Here is a 17107-nt window from a genome sequence, read left to right as displayed (position 1 = left end):
TTTGAGAAATACTTGTGTTCTGTTCAGATCTGCACAAAAGCATTCTTCAACCAAATATGTGTTTGATCATTAGGGGAAGTCATTTTACTGTGCGGCAGAGGACTGCCACCCCTGTCAATCAGGATGACACATGTGATCCAGTCCTTTTCTATAGATAGCTCTTCCCCCTCTGTGCTCACCTACTATGCCTGGCTTTGTGTCACATTTGAAATCCAATCCTGGTTTCTCAGTTGGTCATAACAGCACACAGGCAGTCCCTTCTTCAGGAAAATCTTCCCTGCATAGAAGAGCTGCTGTTGACCGTTTCTTCCTGGAATCTGAGAAGATTCTAAAATTGCTAGGTCACACATCTAAGGAGGATCCCCCGCTATGTATCTTAGGGACATAACGAATTCTTGCAATCCAGCAACGAATAAAAGAAGGCCTGGTTTCAAAATGAGCAAAGGACTTGAATGGGCATCTTCCAGAGGAGATGGTAAGTCTATCAGAGGGTGATTGGCAGAACCTGCTTCAGTCGTGAGTGACTGACAGACTGAAACATCCATGAGAGTCTACCCTAGTGCTGTAGGGTGATTCATTTTAAAAATAAAACAAGGGTCTGGAGAGATGGCTTAGCAGTTCTGAGTGCATGCAGCTCTTGCAGAGAACCAAGTTCAGTTCCCAGCACCTATGTTGGGTGGTTCACAACTGCCTGTTAACTCTAGCTCCGAGTGATCCGACAACATCATCTGGCCTCTTCAAGCATTGCACTTACTTCCACACACACAATTATGAATAAAATAAATCATTTTTTAAAAAATGTAATAAAGCCAGGAGGAATTAGAAAAAAAAATACTGGTGTCTTCACACATGACTGCTAGGAATCGAAACTGGTGCAGCCACTGTGAAAAAGAATTTGGCAGTTTCTCAAAAAGTTAAAGATAGACCTACCCTGTGATCCAGAAATGCTACTCCTAGCTCTGTCCCCAAGAGAACTGAAACATATGTTCCCAAAACAACTCAATATCACAGAAGCTTTAAAGGCATAAAACACAAATATTAGTTAACAACATAATGGGTAAGCAAAATGCGATCTACACAGACAGTGGAATAGTACTCGGCTATAAAAAAGAACCTTACCAACCTTGAGAACACTATGCTACGTGACGGACCCCTGAGATATTGAGAGATTTGATTTTTATGACTTCTGTAGACTTATATGGAATAAGCCCATAAAGGCCAAAGAGCAGATAGATCCGTGGTTTCAGGTAACTGGGAAGAAACGGAAAGTGGGGAGCCCAGAGTAATTCGCAAGGTGTTGAGAATGTTCTGGAGTCAGAAGTGATAGTCACACAACGCTGCCCATGTGCTAAAGTCACCAGCACTCACTCACTAATGTACTCACGATGGAGATGTGTGTTGTACGTGAACGTCACCTTATAACGTAAATTTTGAATGTGAAATAAAATGGACAAGTGCGGTTATGTCCGCCCTGGAGATAACCCGGTCCTGAAACTCGAGAGCTTTTCTGTTCATCCATGAATGAGGAAGCTAAACCACACCCTGAAAGGCTGAGATGCTCTGGTGGCTCTGAAGTCAGCACTGTTAACTCTAAGCCAGAAAAGCATATTATCAGAGTAACGCTCACATAGCAAAGATCTGCAGCAACAAGCAACACTGGCGTGTGTTTGCCTCAGGAGGACATTTCATTTCTTTTTCTTTTTTCCTTTTGTTTTTCGAGACAGGGTTTCTCTGTATAGCCCTGTAGCCCTGGCTGTCCTGGAACTCACTTTGTAGACCAGGCTGGCCTCGAACTCAGAAATCCGCCTGCCTCTGCCTCTTGAGTGCTGGGATTAAAGGTGTGTGCCACCAAGCCCAGCTCAGGACATTTCTAAATTGGGTGTGGCAGTGAAAAATCAGAAGGGTCCAGTACATGCAAATCCCAGTTCTTAGAGGCTCTTCAAATGAAAAACTCTGCCCGGTGCAGCAGCATAAGATAGCCTGAGGATCGAAGCTGCCTGCTTCTGTTTCTCTAGACTGTGTTTCTTCCAGCAGTGTAGCAAATATTTTCTCCTGGTGGCAATATGAGACTCTGTTACTATGCACTTTTCTTTAGAAAAAAAAATTATTTAACTTTATAGTAACATTTGGAACCCTGGGTATGGTACATCTCCAGAGCTGGAGCCTTTCTGCAGATTCCCAAGAAGACAGACTGCATTTCTGCTTGTCTTCCTATGAATCAACAGAGAAGTCAGAGTGGAGAGAAGCAGACAGCATTAAATATTATCATGACAACCGTGTGTGTGTGTGTGTGTGTGTGTGTGTGTTGGGCCAGGCAATGGTAGTGCAGACTTAATACCAGTCCTCGGGGAGGCAGAGGTAGGCAGATCTCTGAGTTTGAGGCCTGCTTGGTCTACAGAGCAAGTTCAAGGACAGCCAAAGCAACATAGAGAAACAGTCTCAAAAAACCAAAGATAGATAGATAGGTAGGGTAAACATAATAAATAAATAAATAAATAAATAAATAAATAAAATGTGTTGGTCATGGCACAATAATTGGATACCCATGCTGCGGTTTGCAGTGCGGTGGCTGCAGGATGGACGCTTTTAGATGCATTTGCCCTGGCCTACTGAGTACCCAGCACTCCTCAGGACTTTTTGTTTGACTTCTCTTGTCCCTCCCTCTGTTCCCTTCTCTTTTGTTTACTTTCTTCTCTTCTCAGTACTGGGGGGTTGAACCCAGAACTCCCCTAGCCAAGCAAACACTCCCTTCCTGAGCCACACCCAGGGCTTCTGTTAGTTCTTCAGCGTTTCTGTACCCCAACACCCTTTTGACATTTGGCTTCACCATAGACACTGTCCCAAGGACAGGTGGGACTAGTCATAACTGCTGGGGTCCAGCATGAAGTAAACAGATATCACACAATTGCCCATTTCAAGGCTATAACAAAACACAAACCCGGAAGCTCTGACGCTTGCGCACCCACGATCTGGGGAGTGTGGGGGGGGGGGGTCTGTGACCAGTCCTCCTGGTTATGATACCTTCTTTCTTGGAGCAGGGTCAAGTTTCCGCATCATCTAGAACCTTCCTTCTCTTGAGGCACTAGTCTAGCCAGCCCTGGTTTTGTTTTGTTTTTTTCACCCCATTGAGTCACGTGCTTCGGCGCCATGCTTTAATACATTCATATTCTCTATAGGGAACTCTAGAGCGCTCCACATGGATGGCAGGCATGGATGGCAGAAGAGCCATGTGTTGAGTTAAATACAGTCCTTCTGATCGTCAGAAAGGGAGCCAAGCAGCTGCACTTGCTCCCAACTCTAACCAAACACTCTGCTCCAGCTCTGTTTATTAGCTGTCTCCTCAACCCGATCAGTGGCAGAGGTGATGAAATCGGAGGCAGATTTCACTGTCAGGCAGCTGGGTCACCATCCCCGGGGTCTTGTTGTCATGCTGCGGTCTTAAAGTGACCATGGCTGCTTGGGTTGCTACTTTCCAACAGGCTGAGAGACCACCGAATAGTTAACCGGTGGAAAAAGAAGGACTGGGGCTGTGGCTTGCAGAAAACACATAGAGAAGCAGCTTTGAAAAATCCCAAGGTGGCTGAGTATCAAGAACATGGCCCCTGCTGCGGGCAGCTGTGAGCGCAAGGGGCAGCCTGAGAGCTGGAAATCAAATCTCTAGCCCGGGCTGGTGCCTCTCCCATGAGGCTCTGCCAGGAGAGGCAAAAAACCCTAAACACTACAAAATGAAAAAAGAAAAAGCCTCCATCCTGGTAGAGGGAGGTTACCATCGATGTTATCTTTTGTATCCTTAATGCTATAAAGGAGGGATGGATTGGGGGCGGGAGGGAGGGAGAGAGGGAGGGAGGGAGGGAGGGAGGGAGGGAGGGAGGGAGGGAGGGAGAGAGAGAGAGAGAGAGAGAGAGAGAGAGAGAGAGAGAGAGAGAGAGAGAGAAAGAAAGAAAGAGAGAGAGAAACAGGGTGACTTATTTAATAGGTGTGATCCTCAGGGCCCCTTACCTGGAACCGTCTCATGTCCCTTGGGTTTCCCGCTGTTTTCAAACAATTCTGATTGCACTTCAGGAAAAATTTTAAAAAGAATCTGTGAAGAGAAAGCAACGTGTTAGTTTTTTTTTTTTTCCCCAGTAAACATTTTTAAACGAGAGACTCTATCTGTGTTCTATTAGATTTGATTTGAGGAGGAAAAAAAAAATAGGTGATTGTGTTTCAGGTCTGGGGAATTTCAACCAGCCATGCCTGGGAGAGGAACGTTGCTGACCCTCTGTAATTTGCAAATTTGGATGTTTTCGATGGCAAGCTCAGAGCCCCCTTGCTCCATCACAGTGGGGGGTTGTTAAGCGGTTCCCAATCTGGGCTCTGGTCCGCACACCCACCCACCTTCAGTCTGCAAAAGAGGCCTCTGAATACAGCAGTGGCCCCTGCTGGACAGAAAGTATCACTCTGGGTTAAAAAGGACAGGACAAGGCTCAGAACCTATGACATTCCTCGTGTCTGTACCTTTGGTTGGCCACACAATACCTTTATGCTCACACCTAAAGGTGGTCTCAGAGTTTCCCACGACACGTGCAGAAATAATAAAATACTATATAATTATCTAAAGCTCAAGTCCACCGGGCCAGGACACCCCAGGCATTCATGATTAATAGCAAATAGGAAACGACCCCTCAGTCCCTCTAGAGACGATCCAGACGAACACAAATCACGATCTGTAGTTATTGTTTGTAAGACATGATTTTTCTTTTTTGAAGCCCATATTCCATTAAATGATCTGTGTCATTGCAAAACTGGGCATCTCGCTCCAGCCACACAGTTGCACCAATCAAGAAATATGGCAAAAGGAACCTTTGCAGGAATTTGCTTCATTCCTATTTTAAAATTTTTTTGTTTCAAAATAAATAAGTTTTTCATTTATTTCACTTGCAGAGTCCTTTAAAAAAAAAATCCAGCTTTTGCAGTGCTGAAGTCCCAGGTGAGCTAGGCCTATTTCCCTTTCTGTTACTATGACAACGAAATTTTACCGCAGTCCCAAGGTCCCTTCAGAACTCTCGCATCTACGCCTTGAATTAGAACTTTAAAGGAAAAGATATACATTTTCCCCAGGATTTACCAATAAAAATAAGTAGAAATGAACCAGTCTTAAGAAAATTCTGTTTTAAAAGCACAGGTTGGTGCGAGGCTCTTGACATGACCTTCTGCCTGTTTTGTTGTTTTGTTTTTTGCTTTAAAAAAAAAAACCAACAACCACACAAAAGAATTTGAAAGCACTCCAATTAACTGTATGTTTCACTAAAAAAAAAAAAAAAAAAAAAAAAAGCCAATGAGAAGATGCCAGTAAGGTAACAGACCGAGGGGGAGAATTGGTCTCTTAATCTCTGCTAAAAAACATTGGGCAACACACTCCCAACCCTATCTATGAATAAGGTTGGATTCAAATTTGGAAATGACGGTTAAATTTTTTTCCATTATTTAACATCTGGTTTGGGCTTGTCTCTAGGGCTATCTTGTATGGGGTATGTGGGAGGTCAGGCATGGCTTTCTGTGTCATGGCGGTGAGGGGGTGTTGATCAAAATTCTCCAGAAGGACCAGGCAAAGAAATCAGTTCATTGCTGTGCACAGTATGGACTGCTTATAACCTGCCCCAGCTTTCAGAAGTGCGGGGGATGTCTGCCTGGGCTCACTTGGGTGGGCTTAGGAGAGAGGCAGGCTTTTGTTTAAGTCGGGACTGAAAGCAAGCATTTTTGTTCTGGGTAGAGAAATGCATCCCTTACCCTCACCAGCCATGAGCACTCACAAACCCTCAGAGCTGCTCCAGAGAATCTACTACGGTCTTGCCTTGCTCGCTGGAGCCTCTTTCCAAACAAGATGCCCACAGCTACCCCACACCATATCTGCTCCCCAACACACACACCTGCCAGAGGTCATTTACATCTTTGCCCATGTCAAAGCCAGGTTGAGTGCATCTTCTCATTTGCTCCTTGGCTTTTGAAGTTTTGCCTTTTCAACAACTGGGCTCCAGAAAATGTGTTCTGCGTGCCCTGTGCGCACTTCCCTCTCCTCCCCCACTCCTGTTCCAAAAAAGGATCTGGTGAAAGCATTAATGTTCACCGAGCCATTACTACGGGGACGGTGTGGTAGGTGGAAAAGTGTGAAAGAGATAAATGTTTACATAAAATCCAGTTGATTTAGGGAAACACTCTGCCTGGTGAAAGGCTTTATTCATTTTAAATTAGAACCCTAAACAGTTCTTCGGACGGAAAACACCCAATTTTGATTCTCTTGTTTGTCTGAGGGCTGTTTGTAACCTATACAGCAGACCCCTGCATACCAAGGATATAGCATTTTGGCTCACAAAAGAGGAGAAAGAAGCAGTGGAAAGAGAAGTGGGGGGATGGGGAAATGTTACATTATTAAATATATAACTGCTAAATGGATAACACTGGAAGTGCTGCTGTGGATGTTTTTATATGTGAATTTAAAAATTAATTAAAAGAAATTCTAAGGCTTACAAACATTGGCAAATCTTCTCTCAATATTTTACTGATGACTTCTGTCATACATAAACACACACATGCATGCACACACGCACATATCACATGTACACACAGAGATGCACACACACAGATGCACACACACACACCACATTCTCTTTCTCTCTCTCACACACACACACACACACCACATGCGCGCACACACACACACCACATACACACATACAGATACACACACACATGCACATACATACACGCACACACACACACACACCACATGTGCACACATACAGATACACACACACGTGCACATACATACACGCACACACACACACACACCACATGTGCACACATACAGATACACACACACATGCACATACATACACGCACACACTCCCTTTTCCCAACCGCTTGGTGCAAAACTCTTCATGATCCATATCATTCATTAGCCACAGAGTAACTTGCAAGGAACAGATTCTCTCAGAATCCCCTGAGTCTTGATCCCTCCAAAACCAGAGGTGCCTGGAGAATGTCAGCCCTCTCTATTCAGAAACAGCACCCCCCCCCAAATTCCAAGATTCAGACCAAATGTGCTGATTCTCCTCAGAATGGGAGTTGTTTCCACTTTTTCTAAACAACAGTGACTTCATGAATATTATAAGCACTTAGCATGCTGCAGTTTGCCAGTCTTCCGACTACATTCCTAACTAGTGAACCCAAACAACAGCAAGAGTAGCCTTGCTTTTGCAGAAAGAGGTTTGGAGGTGTGGGGTCAATGAGTGGACTCCAGAGCCTGGTATTCCAGCCGGATTCCTAGATCACCGGGGCAGTGCCTTCCCAGAAGGCTTTGCTCCACTCTAACAAATACATGCTGGAATTGAGCTAGCCTTGACCTTGTGATTAGACCCCTCCCGCCTTTCCTGGGCCTTAGTTTCTCTGACTGTTTAAGGAAATGTTTAACTGGATTAATCTGATGTTCATTGCAATATCCATGTTCTATGATAGGGAAAATTAAATCAAGAGCAGAAGTGAGAGCCTTCCAGAAAGAGTCTCTTTGAGGTAAGAACCTACTGATAACAAAAGAAAAGAAATAAAACAGTCATTAAAGTCCACTGTGATGTAGAGAAATTTAAAATCCATGAGTTGTCCATGTCTGGAATTTTCCATTTCATATTTTTGGGGCCACAATTGACCATGGGTAATTGAAACTCAAAACAGTGAGGCCATAGAGAAAGAGATACTATATTGTACTATGGTATACGGGGCACCATTTTAAGTCTCAAAACAATTCTCTCCGCGAAGAATCATCTCATGAGTCACAGAAAGGAAGGCCCCAGGTATTTGAGGAAACTATCAGGGATCAGTGTGGACATAAAACTGGAACCTGGTTCTCTCTGGCAACCAGCGCCATCTGGTGCTCTGTGTTCCTTACACCTTAGTGATGGCTCCATCATCACCAGCAAATACTTAAAAACACTGAAGTACCCATTTCAAAGGGTCAGCATCATAATAGGTAAATTACATCTCAATAAAGCCGATTTTCTCTCTCTAGAAGGCCACCTACTTAAGGGGGGAGGAGAATAAATAAATGAACAGGGTAATGAGGAAGGAGGACTCTGGTACCCTCCCACAAAGGTACACTATACCCAAGAAGAAAACATTAGGCCAAAGATGGTCACCAAGAAAAACACCCTTGACTTTGAAAACCTCTGCTGGTTCTGTTTCTTGTCTCATTGGTTAAGTGTGTTCTGGATGCCACCAAAGGTCACACACAGCAACAAAGGTCTCGGCCTTGTGAGGCACACAACCAAACTACTCAGAATGTGCTTTTACTCCAGGGTCTCAAATGATTCTAGAAACATCTAGACATGAGTCCAAATAAGATCAAAGCTTATTACATGGTATTCAAGGAAATATACCTTTTCCTTCCCAATCTCTGGGATATTAGGATATTCTGCATTGTTTAAGAACACAGTGACATTCTCAGATGGCTTAAACTTGCCTTGACCCATCTTGAATAGAAATTGAATTTCAAACTATTGTACAACAGAGGTCAAAGCTAATGCCTAATGGTTGAGGCAGATGCACCACAAAATCACAGAGAAGACAACTATTGGGCCCTCTTCTTTTCAGACTCCAGGACTCTGAGCTCATATTTGAGGATCCCAGGCAGTGTCCTGCCTCTCAGAGTTTATGGAAGAGACTGTTCAGTGTAGCTCCAATTTTAAAATCTAAGATCTAATTCCTTCTTTTTTTTTTTTTTGTTTTTTTGTTTTTCGAGACAGGGTTTCTCTGTGTAGCCCAGCTGTCCTGGAACTTACTCTGTAGACCAGGCTGGCCTCGAACTCAGAAATCCACCTGCCTCTGCCTCCCAAGTGCTGGGATTAAAGGCGTGCGCCACCACGCCCGGCCTTAATTCCTTCTTTAAATTTTCTAATGCCAAGCCTTGTCAGTCACCCATCACAGAAGACTCAGGAAAAACCATGTACAGCTGTGCACACCAAGGAGATGCACACGAGTAACAGCTGTCATCACACAGAACTATGTATGCTTCATGTAAAATGACTCCCTTTGAAGCTTCATTCCTGACTCCCTTCAAACCGGAAAGTCTAACTTTGTATGTTCTCAGATTCTGTCATGACATAACCATGTCTCATATGCTATAGACAAGATAATGCCACACGTGCTCAAAAGGCCAAGCACAATGATGCTATACCTACTGGATAGCCACAAAAGCAGGCAGAGTCTCTAAGCTGAGCCAAATGTCTGGCTACTGTATTCTCATAGATCATGTGGATATATAAAGGGAAGTGCCCATGGATTTGTGAGGAAGATACCTTTTATCTGGATTAGCTATCAAAACGTTTTTAAAGTCCACTAAATTAAAATCCAGTTGGTTTTCATTGTTCATGTGTGATCCAAGAAAGACAATAGCCCCTTTCCCTTAATGCATTTCAGCTACTAAATGTATGGATGTCCACACCAGAGGGCAGAGTGCCAAGGAAAAGGAATGGACGGGTCCGCTCTTCTCCGAGGACTTTTCCATATAGTCTCCTCCTTCAGGAGATCTAGCAATCTAGTCTCTAGTTCCAAGGTGAGAAGCTGTGCTGGATGGACACATGGACCCCATTGTTAGTGCTGAGAAAGCCTTCGTGGGGTTGGCTTACCCTTGTGACTAGCAAAAAACACCAGAGAGCTCTCCCTAATCTTGATCTTTAGTGTCTTTTCTGAGCCTTCCAGCATTTAAAAGAAGGCTATATCTTGGGCTGGAGAGATGGCTCAGCGATTAAGAGCACTGACTGTTCTTCCCGAGGTCCTGAGTTCAATTCCCAGCAACCACATGGTGGCTCACAACCATCTGTAATTGGGATCTAATGCCCCTGTCTGGTGTGTCTGAAGACAGCAACAATGTACTCACATACATGAAATAAATACTTTTGTGTGTGTGTGTGTGTGTGTTTGAGACAGGGTTTCTCTGTATAGCCCGGGCTGTCCTGGAACTCACTTTGTAGACCAGGTTGGCCTCGAACTCAGAAATCCGCCTGCCTCTGCCTCCCGAGTGCTGGGATTAAAGGCGTGCACCACCATCCCCGGCCATAAATAATTTTTTTTTAAAAAAAGAAGGCTATGTCTTTAATCAATCATCAACCATTCAATCGATCAATCAATCAATAAATAAATAAATAAATAAGTAAATGCCTCCAAAAGACTCCAAATTTAAGACACATAAGGCCGAACCTTGGCCTGAAGATAAAGTAACCTTGAGAAGTCTGATCCCTAAGGAGTCCACCCAGGGCCCTGGAGCTTTAAGGACCCAGTGAGAACTCTTGACAGCTGGCAGGAGAGACTGAATAGCCAAGCTCCCACTGGTGTCTTGTTACTTCCAGAAACAAGCTGCGGGTATAGCATGGGAGAGGTTGGTATTTGAGGTTTGCCTAAGCAAGGCTGAAGCAGCTAGCAAGAAGGCCCAACAAGACTCATGGGCAGGGTGGATGGAAAGTTCTGACTGACTGGCTTGAATGGCCATCTGATAATTTCCTTATCCGTGGATGGTGAAATGGTTAGGGATGATGAGGGGGAGGGATGGTTGCAGCCATTTTTTTTGTAAGCTGATATTCTATCTTCTCCATTTAATTTAAAAGGAAAAGACATTTAAACTATAACCATGATATATGAGCAGAGAGAACTATCCCTGTTCTTCTCAGACCTTTTTGTTTATTTGTTTGTTTTGGGGTTTTGTTTGTTTGTTTGTTTGTTTTGTTTTTCGAGACAGGGTTTCTTTGTGTAGCCCTGGCTGTCCTGGAACTCACTCTGTAGACCAAGCTGGCCTCGAACTCAGAAATCTGCCTGCCTCTGCCTCCCAAGTACTGCAATTAAAGGCGTGCACCACCACTGCCCGGCATTCTCAGACTTTCTTAAAGAAGAAAACGTATTATCGCTAACACGAATTTACCTGGATTATTTCAGTAAAAGGCTACTGGAATTTGAAAATTTTTAAAACTTTGAGACAAGGTTTCACTATGTAGTTCTGGATAGCCTGGAATGTACTATGTATATCAGGCTGGTCTTGAATTCACAGAGATCCATCTGCCTGAGTTTCCCACGTGCTGATTAAAGGTGTGTGCCCTCACTCTGGGGCAACAGAAATATTTTTAAGTAACAATTTTTCTTGCTTCCAACTACCATTATCCCCGCTAGGCCCTCTTGACTCAAAGTCTATGCTGACAGTAATAATAATGGACTGCCACATCACTTGCTGTGCATGGTTTCATTACATCCTTGTGACTTGGAGCAGGCACCTTAATGTCCTGGTTCTATGGAAAAGCTTAAAACTTCTCTAAACTTACCAGATTAATTATCCAAGGTGAAAACATTCGTCTGTGGAAGAGTGGGTAGGGAGCCAAGCTCCGGTCTCTCTGAATCTTAGCAAATTGTTACTCCATGGGGAGTTCGTTCAAGCTCATAACACATTGCCAAGCAGCTCTTCGCTTTTGGGACATGCGCCCCATAGGTCTCCATGGGGACCATCATGTCATTTCTTCTGGAAGCAAGTGTGAAGTCATTTCTCTCTTTGCAAAACCAAACGAGCATATAAACAAAAAGTGCTTATTGTTTCTATCAGGGTCTGGAAAGCTCTGGAGCCCCAGTGGTGACACTGGAGTGTGTAGAAGAAAATGGGGGCTCCATCAAACACTTAAAAGACACCTCAAGAATTCAAATAGGTTATGTAAGCATGGCCCCCAAGAGCTGCAGGGCCCTGGAGAAAACCTGGAAAGCTCCTCAATCGAATGAGGACGACGCAGACCATTTGTTCGCCAAACTTCATGGAGGAAGAAGGCAGACATCAGTGAGTGGTACATGCGATGCTGATGACGATCTTAGAAAACACTAAACTTGAGTTTTAAGTAATTAAGAGCAAGGATGCTCTTTGAGGGTAGAGATTTTTAAACAGACCAGACAACTACTTCCTTTGACAGCTGATAACTCCCGGGTCATGTGTGGCAGCTAAAGGGGAGCCCTTACCAAGCCTCTGTCAGGTGACTTCAACGCCACTGTGAATGGCAGTGTGATTATTGTTGCTTAATATTCATCTCGAAATTAGGGACTGTCCAAGGCCAGCATTTGCTATCTGTGTAAAATGTCTGGGTAAGTGCCCGGCATACAGTGAGGTGGCGTCCTTTGCTAGGCACATTTCTATTCCTCTCCTCTGTGTTGTACCTTCCGCTCCCATGATACTTGTGGGGGAACATATGTGTGTGCATGTAGGGGCCAGAGGAACATATGAGGGTGCATACGGGGGCCAGAGGTCAATGATAATGTTTTCTTCAATCAATCCCTATCTTGCTTTTTGAGATGGGGTCTCTCCTTGTCCTGGTGATCTCCACCTAGGTGTGGCTGGCTCATTTGTAAGCACTAGGTACCCTCCTCACACCACCTCCCAACACCAGCATCACACTAGGATCACATGCCTGCATAAATGTACATTCAGATCACGCGCACATGCTAGCACACCTGGTTCTTTCCTGGGTTCTAAAGCTCAATTTTAAATCCTCATCTTTGCAAGCCAGCATTTTTCCCTGCTGAGCCCTCTCCCCACTCTATTTTAAAACATCAGGACTCCACAGGGGTTGCCTCAAAGTTAGATTTGGTTTCCCTCAGGACAGGGTGCCCCTCCAACACTCCCATGTACTTTCTACTTGAACTTCCCTCCATTGTTGGGGGACATATTAAAAAGATAGAAAAAAAAAAAGCAACGAATTAATCCAGTCCAACAGGATTGCAGGAGAAAACCAACAAGCGGTGGCTGGTGAAAGTCCTCCACACTGCAACAAACCTGGTCAGTACTCAGAGTCCACGCAGAGCTCCTCGCTGGCAACACGCCCTCAGGATCATTTTCCATTCCTTGTGTACTTCAGTGACAAGCTCCTGGCATGTCAGTGTGGCCATAGATCTCTGCTCCTCAATGTGGTGCCCCCTGGGTAGGATCTGTTGTATTCATTTAGGCACCAGGAGGCAGGACCTCCCCCCCGACCCCCCCCCCCCCCCTGCACTGTGTAAATCTGACTCCCTTATCCATAGACTTTATTTCAAAGCCATTTCCCAATGCCTTCCAAGCAGGGGGCGTCACCTCTTCTCCCTGCCCTCTTAATCCTGACCAGGTAACAGCACACTTTGGCTGCTCAAGACCAGGCTTCTACGCGGAACGTTTGTATTGTATTCCATATCCAGTCTCATTCCCCTAAATTCCATTATTCAGCACCAGGGGAGAAAACGTCTCTCAGGACGAGTCTCTGGTTTTGCACCCAGATCAAAATCCGACGCCATTAATGAAGCTGATGACAGAGTTCTTTGGGTTTGAACTGGAAAAGACCCTAAGAATGAGTTTGTCATTTTAGTTGTCTCGGACGGTGTCTCTGGGGATCCTGGAGACATACTTAGACCTATCTTTTTCCTTTATCATTTTTTTTTTAAATTCCAGTGCTGGGAATCAATCCCTGGACCTTGCGACTGCTATGCCAAGCATTCTACCACTGAGCCATACCCCAGTCTTTCTTTAATTTTCAAACCAGGACTTCTCCCTTTACCCTGTCCTTTTCTTTCCCTTCTCACCACCGAAAGGAAAAAGACCCCAGTAAAACCAAATCACCTACACACTTGCGACACACACACACACACACTCTCACTGAGACTTCAGAGTGAGGATACAAATCTATTTTCCTTTTCCTACCATGACTCCTTGGATGAAGGAGAGAAATGAAGTTATTAGCCAGTCATCGGCTTAATGGGTCCTCAGCCCCAGTCCCCGTCAATCCGGGCTTCCCCTCCCCTTCCCCTCTGGTTCTCTGCCCTCCCAGCTAAACTCATCTCTGCTAGGCTGAGCAGTGAACACCGATTACACCGGGAGCCCTTTGCTGCTGCCTGGTCCACTGGTTTTTACTGTTTTGCCAGATGGTTGAGGCCAGTGTGTAAAACTCTCTACCCTACCATTAATTCATAACTCAGTAATAACTTTCCCACGGCTCCGGGAAATTGAAATGAAGTGCAAATGTGAAGATTTGGAAAGGGAATCAAGGTTGGACAGCTATTTTACACCTGCCAGATTTGATACCAGGGAGACAAAAAAAAAAAAATAGCCCTGTTTCAGCAGACTGGAATGTACCTCTCCTTAAACCAAAGGCAGCGAGGAAGTGCCCACTACAGGAGACAGTGAGAAAGAAAGCTGAGTGGGTGCTGGTCTCCTAGCGCCACTCTCCCGCCCAGGTCATTAGTGTATACCTATGGCACCTACGAGTCCACTCACTAGTGACCTTGAGCATCTTTGTAACACGAGGTTCATCTGACAGATTCAGAGATTAGCAGATACGAGTGCATCCTCTGGCTAAGACAGGACACCATCCAATGTTTGTTAGCGTCATTAAACTAAAACTGACTTTTCACCTGCTCCCATACCATATGCAGCTGCAAATTTTTAAATTAAACTATGAAGCCATGCATAAATTTACATATATTACAGACTAGCCTCTCCATTTAACATGCAAATGTACTCCAATGTTTCAGAACACCTTCTGTCGCTAATTAATTTGCTGAATTATAATTAGACTAATCCTGCATAATTAATAAGCACAGATTTTTTTTTAATTTGTAAGCAGCTTGAGGAGATCATTCACTTCCTTCTATAAACTGCTAAGTAAGTGTTAAAAAAAATCTGGAAGGAACATGTGTGAAAAGGTATGTTTGATGTCGCATACAAACTCAAACTAGCATGGAGGATGCAGAAGTCAGTATTGATAATGGTACGTATTTGAAGCCAGCACTCGAACAATCAAAAAAAAAAAAATCACACCCAGAGGATGGGGGCTAAGACTCCCTTTGTCTCCTTGTATATAGTGTTTCATTCTTTGCTGTCTATCCGTCGGATCTTCCAAGATCAGAGAGGCGGGAGAGGATTAAAGTAACCGTATGTTGTATTAGATGAGATAATGCTATTAACACTGTACTGTATATCAAAACACTGTGTGCATGCTGGGGGCTTAGAAGCCTCTTTGATGGTATTTGGAATCATTTTCATTTTGGCTGCCAAAAACACCCGAGATCCGTCTAGTGGAAACAATTAAGTTCCATTAGTACTGTATCCATTTGGTGATGATTACAATGAAGGGTCCCCTCCATACAGGGGAGTCGAGTCTAGAAAAGAAAATCCAAAACTACCAGCCTAGAAATGAAAACCCAAACTAGGCAATCTGCGCACGTGAACACGTAAAACAGAGAGTTTTATGACAAAGCAGGAAACTTCATCTTGGTCCCTGACTCCACAGAAGTCATGCTCAGGAGAGCTCAAGGCCTAGAAAGAGAACATATTAAACATTCGATGCAAAACAGGGATATGGAAGGCCGAGGCAGGCTGGACCAGTAGTCAGGCAATTTGAAAAAAGACGAGAGAGACAGCCTGGGGAACCCATTGGTGACCAAGGAAAGGTTAAGAAAGCTTCAGAGAAAAGGAAAAATTCACTGTGGAGAACATGGAATTTGAGCTTTTCACATAGTGAAACAGCATCCCCAGTAACCTAAGGATTGCCTAAGCCTGAGATTGGTTGCTGAGGTACACCTGGCTCTCTTGAACGTCTGATCAAACTGGCTCTGTCACCCAGTGCTGGGTAGGTTTAGACTGGATGCTGTCTTCAATCTGTGGGTCTCAACTACTTTAGGAAGTCAAAAGAACCTCCCTTTCATGTGGGGATGGGGGGAGGGAGGGGGTCGCTTAAGATGGTCTGAAAACACAGATATTTGTGTTACAATTCGTAACAGTAGCAAACTTACAGTTATGAAGTGGCAACGAAAATGATTTTAGGGAGAGGGGGCAGGGTCACCACAACTTGAGGAGCTGTTATTGAAGGGTTACGGTAGGAGGAAGGTTGAGAACCACTGGTAGAAGGCAGCACTACCCCTGGCTTGTTCAGAGCTGGGGATGACTCTAGAGCCTCCTGCTAGGAGAGCACTTTGCCAACTGAGGTCCTTACGCAGCCTGAAAAGTGCCTGGTTTCCTGGCACTGTAGTTATTTTATTTTTTTTAATAGAGAAGCCTCAACAGACTTCTTGTCTTCAAAACAGGCAGCAATCTTCCCAGGGTCACTGACATACTAAATACACCCTCCTACTATCAAGAAACCAACAATAGCCAAAAGTAAGAGATGAATTAGTTCTCGAGTTGAGTAGAGAAAATGAGTCGCGGATCCTCCTCTTGGCCCAAGCAGGAAGCCAGGCCCACACTCTCAGGTCAACCCCGCCTGTATTCATGAAGACCATTTTTTAAGCCAGGGGCCTCCTCTCCTCATCTGGAGAAAGCGGTTCCATCAGCTACCTCACGGGGCTCTTGAACAACTAACTCAAGTGCAAAAATCTATCTTTTGGGAACACTTGGGAAAGGCTGTAACAATTTTTGTGAGCTCAGGGTCCCTACTGCTGAATAGGCCTTCTGGTCAGTCCTGTTGAAAAAGATTAAATGATTCACCAAAAAATGTTCCTAAAACTTAAACAAAGGTGTTGGGGAGGGGCAGGGAGTGTGCCGCTAATTGTGGCTGCCTGGAAGGTACACTGGTTTAACAATGCTAATAAACAAACAAACAAATAATGCTAATAAAAGACAAAAAGTATTCCTTAAAAAAAAAAACAACTAAAAAACAACGAGATTCATGAAAACTCATGTGGGTGTGCAGGACTTTCTGTGAACTGTCTCATATGTCATTTTGAAAAACTGGAATCTACTTTCTTTACCGTTCAGACTAGGAGTGTATCTGGTATTTTGGGTTTTCTTTTTTCTCTTTTTGAAACAGAAATGCTTACTGGTTAAACTCAAAGGGTAAAATGGAAGCCCCCGGGGTTCTTCCGTGAAGTGCCGGCCTGAAGAGTCCTGGAGTTTATGGGGCAGACCTAAGAGTTGAAAAGACTTACAGGGTTCAAGTCCTACCTATGAATGGGCAAGAGGCTTTGTTTAAAGATTTTTTCCCCTTCATCTATGCCCAATTTAAATCTTAAATTATATATTCATAGGAGAGAGAATATTCCTCTGAGAAGAAGCCGTCTTGACTATGGAGTTAGCTCCGTGTGCATCATCCCTGGG

At 44.3% G+C, this 17107-nt stretch overlaps 1 protein-coding gene across 2 annotated transcripts in view; it reads right to left on the bottom strand.

The window, feature by feature from the left end:
- Ebf2 (EBF transcription factor 2) overlaps window positions 1–17107 on the bottom strand; it is a 207663-nt gene that overhangs the window by 63899 nt on the left and 126657 nt on the right. For both annotated transcript variants that reach the window (XM_021181503.3, XM_085828729.1), the window contains one exon: window positions 4000–4081. In XM_021181503.3, the coding sequence (XP_021037162.1) occupies window positions 4000–4081 (82 nt within the window). The remainder of the gene's footprint in view (window positions 1–3999; window positions 4082–17107) is intronic.

The sequence above is a fragment of the Mus caroli genome, unplaced genomic scaffold, assembly GCF_978045245.1.
Source record: "Mus caroli unplaced genomic scaffold, Mus_caroli_1 scaffold_12, whole genome shotgun sequence".
NCBI classification, from domain to species: domain Eukaryota; kingdom Metazoa; phylum Chordata; class Mammalia; order Rodentia; family Muridae; genus Mus; species Mus caroli.
Note: the sequence above shows the minus strand (reverse complement) of the source record. Positions and strands in the feature narration are given on the sequence as shown.